Genomic DNA, 9,469 nt, shown 5'->3' on the forward strand with positions numbered 1-9,469 from the left:
ACTCAAAAGGTTGAAAGTACTGACAAAAGATGGTGAGCAGTCCCACCTAACTATGGCAAAGACTTTGGTTGTACCATAGGGTTGTTTGAAAATAGATTAAACTTAAATAATTATTTTTTGTAATTAGTTGCAATACAATAAGTCAATAAGATATAAAAGATGATGTTAGTATAAGATTTTAATAATAACATAATAAAGTGTGTGAAAATATTGACTTTTTAAGATTAATGTAGAGTATACTTCTAAGTTCTAATTTCTAACTAGACACTAGACCCGGTCCAAGAGATAGAGGCCTGATACATGAAGGTCCATCAACATCCTAGCCCATTTATCTCCTTGCCTAATACATGAATTCAATCCTACCTTGCATGTCGGAGGATGGTCCCGAGGTTTTGACATTGGACACCTTCTAACGAGTTCATCATGGTTTTGTAAGATTATTAAAGACTGAATGATTATTATTGAATAAGAAGGTTACAATATATAGAGACTAGGTTAAACCCCGCGTGTACACGCGGTTTAACCAACGAAAATACTTTAATGTTTTAATTGTCTAAAATGAAACCAAACTTTAAAACGTGCAATATAAAGTTTTATTTGAAGTTTACTGTTAAGAGTATTAGTACAGTAATAGTATTCATTATTTGCCTAAAATCAATCATCCTTCCAAGTTCCAAATAATACTGTAAATAAACTGAAATAATACAATGAAACATAAATCCATTCAATTTAAGTGCTGATAAACACCACAAAACTATAAACCTATAATGAATATAGATTCTGCAAGAAAAAGTAAAATCAAACTAAGGATTACATAAGTATATGCCTAGAAAAGTTATAAATCAAGAAATGAAATTCGAAATTAGGTTTAGAAAAAGTAAGTTCTACCAAGCATTTCTTTTCCTCTGTCTCTTGCTTCTGCTATGCTTTTCCTCATATATGATCCAAATTCAGTTGTTTCCACCCTTCAAACCCCATAACATTTTCCCTTAACACTTGAGCCCGCCCTTGTATATATAAGGTTCATGATTAGATGCATGACAATGGTGGATACACGACATTAAAAGAATGAAACATCGTCATATTTGCTATTTATAAAAATATATAGAAGCATAAGAGAAACTGTTTTGACTTTCGATGATTGTTATTATATACTCTCTTAGTTTCCACCGCCTCGCAAATGCGATGGCATGGGCAACAAACAATTGAGCAGCCCCATCCAACATCCCTCCAGCCAAGGCTCCAGTTGCGCTAGTTTCCGCCAGTAAATATGATATGTTTGATAAAGCCTGACTTAAAAAATTATTGTAATGTGCTTGTAATATTATACAGTTAAGTAATGAGTAGAGTGGCAATCTAGACCCAATCACTTTAGTTGATTGGGTTGATTCAAGTGATTTTACCTCCAACGCTTATACATGGGACATTTTAAAAAACAAAACAGGTCAAATAGATCAAAAGCTGGCCAAAGTATGTTTTAATGCACAAAACGTTCTATAACATTCTAATTTAAAAAAAATGGATAAATATCTAAAATAGCAATTTCATCATATTTGACACACTAATTAATTATTTGTAAAAAACAGGACCATTATTCAAGCTAATAACAACAGAGCCAAGGATTATGTTTTAGACGGGGAAATAGAATTCTAGATAGTCTTGATGATTGTCATGTGTCTTAAATTGATTTACTTTATTATATGTGTGTGTATGTATATGTGTGTATATATATATATATTGATAGATCGATTTAGTTATATAATTTATATTGCAGTTTAAGTTATTTAATAGATTATATCATCAAGCCATCCCACTTATCATAAGTGAAAAAATACCAGACATAAAAAAAAATGATGAACTTCATAATAGTAATCTATTTTAGTTAGTTTAGGTCTAATATATGGCAATTAATTTTTATCAATATGCTCTAGTTTCTTTAATTTACTTGGTAGATGTAGGTAATTTTTTGAGTAAATTGCCATTTTAGTCGCTTAGGTTTGTCCAAATTTGCCATTTTAGTTTAAATAGGTTTTTTTCCTCTCTGGATCCCTAACTTTTCCCTTTTGTTATCATTTTGATCATGTTGCCTAACTCCATCCGAAAATCCCATTTTAAAAGAATGGATCAAATCTGCAAGTAAAAACATTTTAAAAATTAATCCCCAAAATACCCATGGTTAAAAGTGGGGTTTTTGGATGGAGTTAGACAAAATGAAAAAGTCGGCAACCAAAGGGAAAAGTCGGGGACCCAGAGAGAAAAAAACAATTTGAACTAAAATGGCAAATTTAGAAAAACCTTAGGGACTAAAATGACAATTTACTCTAATTTTTTAAAAAAGAAAAAAAAAATGAAGCCAACTTCAATTCTATTCTTTTTCATCAAACAAAGTTTAAAATTTTTCGTTAGATAGTTTAATGAAAAATATGTTTGGTTAATAAACTAATTATGATTTTTTTTTCTAAAAGAGATTAAACTAAAATTAATTTATATTTAATTAGAAGAGATTAAACTAAATTATAATTATCTATAAGATACATTGCCTAATATGATGACAAGTGTCCCAAAATTGGTTTCTTTTATTATATAGTATAGATTACGAGTAACCCTAGAAACCTAATTGAGCCCGTGGGCCCATAGTCTAATACTCCCCCGCAGTCGTAGCGGATGGAACTAGAAGCTTAGACTGAAAAACAAAAACAATAATAAACCCTAAAAAACTGTCTTCGATTTCGGTCAAAATCCACAATCTTGCAATCTTCAATCCATAATCTTCGTTCCACAGTTTTGAATGATCACATAATCCTATAAGAGGCAACCAATACGGCAGTGCAGCGGTGGCTGGTAGTGGCGCGACGGCGGATCGTAATCCTGCAGGCGGCGCGGTGGAAGACCGTAGTCTAATAAGCGGCGGCGGCACGACGGCAAGGGGCGGCTTGACGGAGATGCGAAATCAACAGGATGAGCCGTAGCATCATCTGTGTGGTAAGAGACCGTAAGAAGAACGGTGAATCTAGAATCGAAGACGAAGCTTTATTTGAACACAAAACTGGAAAAAAAAATGCAAACGGAAAACAAACAAAGACCGGACAGGGCGGCAGTGGCGGCACGCCGCCCTGTCTAGGTTTTTTTTTCTCAAGTAGTGACGGCTAGGGTTTGTATATTTGTGTGTGACGCGGCGGAAACGGTATAGAGCCTAGGCTGGCTCTGATACCATGTAAGATTATTAAAGACTGAATGATTATTATTGAATAAGAAGATTACAATATATAGAGATTACGAGTAACCCTAGAAACCTAATTGAGCCCGTGGGCCCATAGTCTAATAGGTTTTACATACTTAGTACTAGACGTAGAAGCGAAGTGTGGTGATTCATCTACTCAGCTGCAGTGGCGATGTATCCGGATCTCCAATCCAATGGATCGGTGTAGCAACAATTACGTAAATCAAGATTGGTTTGTTAGAGTCACGTCTAAACTGTTTATTTTAAGTCAAAATTATTAGTTCAACAAACTTAATTAGATTTATTGTAGTTGAACACTTAAACTAATTATATTCAAATAATATACACACTGTTAAGGAGACAAAGGTTTATGATACATCTTTTCTGTTGGGAGTGTGAGAGAAAGAGATGAAAGGAATGGTTGACTGACTTGCATTGGAAAAATAATTTACATGGGGAAAATTACAAAAGAAAAAAATACCGGTTGATCAAGTGCATTTTCAAAAATGTCAAGTGCACGCATCCTTGGAGCGGCGCATCAAGCACGAGATGCATTTTTGAAAATTCATTAAACGATGCGCCTGGTAGGACATGGGATGCGTCTGGGAGGCATGGGATGCGTCTGGGCGCACCTGCAACATTTGAAAGGACACGTGTCCATTTTTTATTGGGTGTCTGCATATGGACGCATCAAGTGCTTGATGCGCCGCTCCAAAGACGCGTGAGCTTGATATTTTTGAAAATGCACTTGGTTAAACTGCTATTTTTGTAAATTCCCATTTACAAGATAGTAAAAGCCAACACTAAACAATACCAACCAAGTAGGGGTGTTCAAAAAACTCGTGGCTCGCAGCTCGCTCGAAACTCGCTCGAAAAAAGCTCGAAGAAAGCTCGGCTCGAAATTGGCTCGGTTGAAAACGAGCCAGCTCGGCTCGGCTCGATTTATAAACGAGCCGAGCTCGAGCTTGGTCTGGCTCGGCTCGTGAGCTCGTGAGCTGGCTCGATAAGGTTTACATCCTTCATTTTTTTGTCCCACATCGCTTAGAAAACAAAAACTAAGGGTGTATCTCCCCTATAAAAGAAGGTAAAGACTAGGAGAAAGTGAATAAACTATTTATAATTGCATATTTAGCCATATGGTTAAATTAAATGGCAATTATGGCCCTTAGGCTATAAAGAAATTCATTTTTAAGGGCTTTTTAAGTAATAATTTTTGCGGTTCTTTGTTAGTTCGAGCTAGATCGAGCCGAGTCGAGCTAGCTCGAATTCTAATCGAGCCGAGCTCGAGCCTCAAATCTCAGCTCGATTTGAAATTCGAGCTCGAGCCGAGCCAGCTCGAATCGAGTTCGAGCCGAGCTCGAGCTGGGTCTAGCTCGGCTCGACTCGGCTCGTTTACAGCCCTACAACCAAGACCATTTCTCAGTTCTGTTTTGTTTTTCTAAACTCATGCCATGCTAACAACCAAAGTATGTTTCTCCGTTCATTCCTTAAAAGAATGTTCTGGTTTTTGGATTTATGTTGGTACCTTTACAGCGATTTATCTACTATCTATATTAAAACAAAACAAACTTATGCCACATGGCATTTGTTTAGGCCACTTGATGCCACGTGGCATCCTAATACTCCCTAATGAAAAGAATTGAGCGCTAAAACTAGAAGTGTCCTCCGCTCTTTTTCTTCGCCAGCAACACAATCAATTGCATTGATTTGGAGTTTCCTTTTTGATTCTCCCATTTATTGAAAGTTGCTACAATCACGAACCCTAATTCCAGAATTAACACACACCTTTCTTTTCATCCTTTGCCTCCTTACAGTTTTCTCTATTTGAAAAACCCTAGATCTCATCTCTTTACAATCAAAAGTAACCTGGTAAGTTTGTTTTGATTTGTAATCTGTAACCTGATTCATATAATTTTCGGCCGTATGGGGTTCCATACGGTGCAACTTGGTTGTAATTGATTGTTTTTTGTTGAGGCTTGATCTAGGGCTCGATAGATGATTCTTTTTTCTTCGTTCGATCAAAACAGGAGATTTTCGGTAAGTTTACATCATCCTCTTTGATTAATTTTGATTTCGATTAGTTGAAATTACAGAAAACTTCAAACGGAGCTCGCCGGAGAGTTGGCCGGAGGAGTGACAGTGGTGGTCGGAGTAAAGCTAGATGAGCAGAGCAGGGTGAGGAACTTGAAAGCATTGCAGACTTTGGTTCCAAATTCTAACAGGGTTAGGGTTAAACTCAAAGTAGATGGATCTGAATTTTTTCTCGGATTCACTATTAGGTTTTATGATTATATTTATTTATTTGGAACAATGTTTCTTATGCTTAATGTTTATTATTACTCAGTTTACATAAAACTAAGTATATGGATTGTATTTGTGATTGCAAGTCATGAATTTTGAATTGCAGATTCAGTAAGATGTATTTTTTTTATTTGGAAATTTAGGTTTAATAAGGTGAAAATAGCAATAAGAGCTTTGACATAACTACACTGGTTTCATCATGTGCCTTTTTTTTAAGATACAGAAGGTAGCGTATGACACAAGCACGAGTGATGGTGACTTTGGCAGTGGTGGGGGGCAGGGTACTGAGAAAGTCTTGGTTCATAACCTTTAGGTACTACTGATTACCTTTAGCATCATTAAACAATTATAATTTAAATAAGGAACTAAATACTTATTTCATTTCATTTGATGTTTTTATTCATCAGCAGGCATGTCTGACTCCAATGGTTCATTGAAGCTGGATTGCATTTTTTAACATGAAGGATCTGAATTTTCTTTTGTAGATTCAACTATATGAACAATATCAATATAAAGTGTCTTCCCAATTATTGAATTTTAGTTGTCTGGTTCTGTAACTTTATTTGTCTTCTTCAGATCAACAAGTAAGTCCTTTATGCTTTTAACCTTTTTCTTTGAAACTGAGTCGCTTTGTTTCGAAACAGTAGTTTGAATCGACCGACTAAGATCAATTGAAATCTAAGGTTCCCTAAAGCTTATTTCTTTTTTCTTTGCACTTGAATTGCTTTGTAGAAAGTTAAATGTGGAATAGTGTATGCAGTGGCGGATCTTGACCTAAAAACTCAGCATAGGCCGATGTTTTTTGGAGATAAAATCAGCCTGGGCCGAACCAATACACATTTAAAAATATTCTCGAAAACCTGAAATTTAACACTACTGGGAGAAAAAACCGCACGGGCCGAGGCGCGGTCCGGCCTCCTCTAAGTTGCACCACTGTATGTATGTGTAGAAACTAGAAAGATGAATAGTGTTTTTTGCAGTTTAGCTGTATAGTAGGTTGATTTGATGATCAATGTGTGTTTTTTGTAATGAGGTTAGGTGATTATCTTTCTTAAATTTTTAAGCTTGAGCTATATGGAATTGTGATGCCTGTGTGTTGATGATGCAAGGTTAATAGTTGTCTTAAGTTACTATCATATTTAGCTTCATTTTAATTCTCCCTGCTCCTACACCGATGACTTTTAGTCATTTTGGATAACTTTCAAGTTGTTTGAGTGTCTGTGCAGGCTAATATAGACATATAGTTTTAGTTGTTTTCGAGGTGTTATTGTAGAAATCACCGAATCTCAATATCTAGGGTTTTTTATTTCGCGAGCTGGTGATTTGAGATTGATTTGGATATGAAGTTTTGTGTGATTTAGAAACATCTGATTTAAGCAATTTGGAATGTTAACAGTTAATCTTATGTGATTTATCATAACTGAAACTATGTTTTTTTTTTTTGAAAACCTAGGTTGAATAGCTTGGATTTGTGAATTTGACTGGTTAAATTAGTGTGATAACGATATTGGTGGACTGAAACTTTGTCGGTTTGTGTTTTAGATTGTGCATTAGTCTTTTATAATGTGACTTGCGAGAAAACTTAGTGATCTACTCTGCATAGCTCAGCGGTAAGTCGGTTCGTGTGCTATGTACGTGTAGTAGGTTTAGAAAGATTAATAGTGTTTCGTGCAGTTTAGCTGTATAGAAGGATGATCAATGTGTGTTTTTTGTAATGAGGTTAGGTGATTATCTTTCTTGACTTTTTTAAGCTTGAGGCCTCGAGCTATATGTAATTGTGATGCCTGTAATCCATGACCTAGGGGTCTAATGGTATGGTGTTTGGCTGTTTGCCCCCTACAAAAGTGGTGTGGGTTCAAATCCGTGCAAATGAAAATTTAGGTGGTATATAGGTGTAAAAAATGCTGTTAAAAGAAGAAAAGAAAATTTGTGATGGGTGTATGTTGATGACGCAAGTTTAATAGCTTTCTCAAGTTACAATCGTATTCTGTTGTTTTTATCTTTAATCTGCCCTTACAGTCATACACTGCAGTTTTTTTTAATGATTTTTTAGTTATTTTGAATAACTTTTAAGTTGTTTGAGCGTCTGTGCAGGCTAATATATGACAATGAACACAATTGTTTTGGGAAAATTTTGATTTTCTGAAGTTATAAAGGATAGTGAGCAAAATATTTAGTATGTGTTTGATAATTTCTTAGGGATATATGAGAGTATAGTGCTCAATATATTGATACCAAATGGGTTTTTATCCATGGTGGCATGGTGTACAATTTATCATAAGAATCACATTATTTCATCCAGCTAATAATGAGAAATCGTCATACATTTTGTATCACAGATTTATCGCATTAAGTTGTTTATGTGTATTGTTGTGAAGCCATGATAAAGGAAAATGATGGTTCTGTCCCCGTTACACACACGGGACGAGCCCGGCGCCGTAGAGGTTCAAATGAGGTAACCGTTAATGAAATATCTCTTACAATCATTATAAAATATATTACAAATATTCAGTTATGTACTTATGTTTTTCTTCCGAGTATTAGGTTCCAGCTGATGTGGACCAATCAAATGGAACGAAGTTGCTACCAAATGATCAAAATAAGTATAAATCAATGTTGGTGCGTGCGTATTCAACTATCTGGATGATCGGTGGTTTTATATTTGTCGTCTACATGGGGCATCTTTATATATGGGCCATGATCGTCATAATACAAATCTTCATGGCGAAAGAGCTTTTTAATCTGTTAAGAAAAGCACATGAAGACAAACAGCTCCCTGGTTTCAGGCTATTAAATTGGTAAGCTTAATATGCTGGCTATTAAATATGTCAATATGCTGGTATTCATCTTAATAATTAAGTTTTAATCAATGGCATTGATTTCAGGCATATCTTCTTCACGGCGATGCTGTTTGTATATGGTCGGATTCAGTAGAGTTAACGTTTGTTCTTACTTTGCTTTTCCAGTTTAATCCTATGACAGTTGTAATTTTCTATTAATATTATTTTGTTTTCTTTTGACATTATGATTCTGTTTGTCATCTATTAATTTTCTATTATGATTCTGTAGTGGTTTTGAATAGTGTATTAAAGATGGATGACATAGCGCCTATGTGGATGGTCATAGTGGTCACGAGGATCATAACCACACACTTATTGGATTTGGAACCTTTCCTATATATATGTTGCTGTAATACTAGGGTCTTAGTCTGATCATGCTAAAGCCAATATCAGCAGCCCTTATGCATTTTCCACAAATTTAGTGCTTAGTAGTTAAGTTTGTAGTATCAAATTAAAAAAAAATGGTAATCATAGGTGGCAAAATGGTGATGTTGATTTTGAGTCAAAATGGGCAACTTATTTTATGGGTCATAATGGGTTGGGGATCTATTAAAACTTGGATCAATTAGTGACCACAAAGTGTAGGACAAAAAATGTTGTAATTTTTATGAGATTTTTTAACGGAAGTTATTGCAATTTTTAAAGGGGTTGGGATTGATTATTACTTGGATCAGTTTAATATGTTTTGGATCAACAATGGAGATTAACATGTAAATTTGCAGGGCGTATATAAAAACCTATTTGTAGGTGAGGTTTGGCATGATATATATATATATATATATATATATATATATATATATATATATATATATATATATATATATATATATATATATATATATATATATATATACTGAAAATACCAGCTTCCTAATAATCACCATTGATCCGTCACGCCGTTCTGACTTGATTCGTACATTAAAAATCCTACGATAATTACATTTCGCTCATTTCAAAATTTTATGTAAAGACTTAAAAATAATATAATTGAATTAAGTAAGGGAATATTTCTTTCATTTCAGATTTTATGTTAATATTGTTCAATATTATATAATTAACTTTGAATAACCCGTGTAACACACGGGTACTTAAACTAGTCTTGTAATAT

At 34.6% G+C, this 9,469-nt stretch overlaps 1 protein-coding gene across 1 annotated transcript; it reads left to right on the forward strand.

Annotated features, from left to right (window-relative positions):
* The first annotated feature begins 7,016 nt into the window (after positions 1-7,016).
* LOC110909582 (phosphatidate cytidylyltransferase 1-like) lies at positions 7,017-8,524 on the forward strand. Its single transcript, XM_022154459.2, has 4 exons — positions 7,017-7,131; positions 7,861-7,976; positions 8,066-8,319; positions 8,407-8,524. The coding sequence occupies exons 2-4, from the start codon at positions 7,902-7,904 to the stop codon at positions 8,453-8,455; spliced, it is 378 nt and encodes a 125-aa protein (XP_022010151.1). The 5' UTR covers positions 7,017-7,131; positions 7,861-7,901; the 3' UTR covers positions 8,456-8,524.
* Positions 8,525-9,469: the final 945 nt, after the last annotated feature.

The sequence above is a fragment of the Helianthus annuus genome, chromosome 15 (assembly GCF_002127325.2).
Source record: "Helianthus annuus cultivar XRQ/B chromosome 15, HanXRQr2.0-SUNRISE, whole genome shotgun sequence".
Classification (NCBI taxonomy): Eukaryota; Viridiplantae; Streptophyta; class Magnoliopsida; order Asterales; family Asteraceae; genus Helianthus; species Helianthus annuus.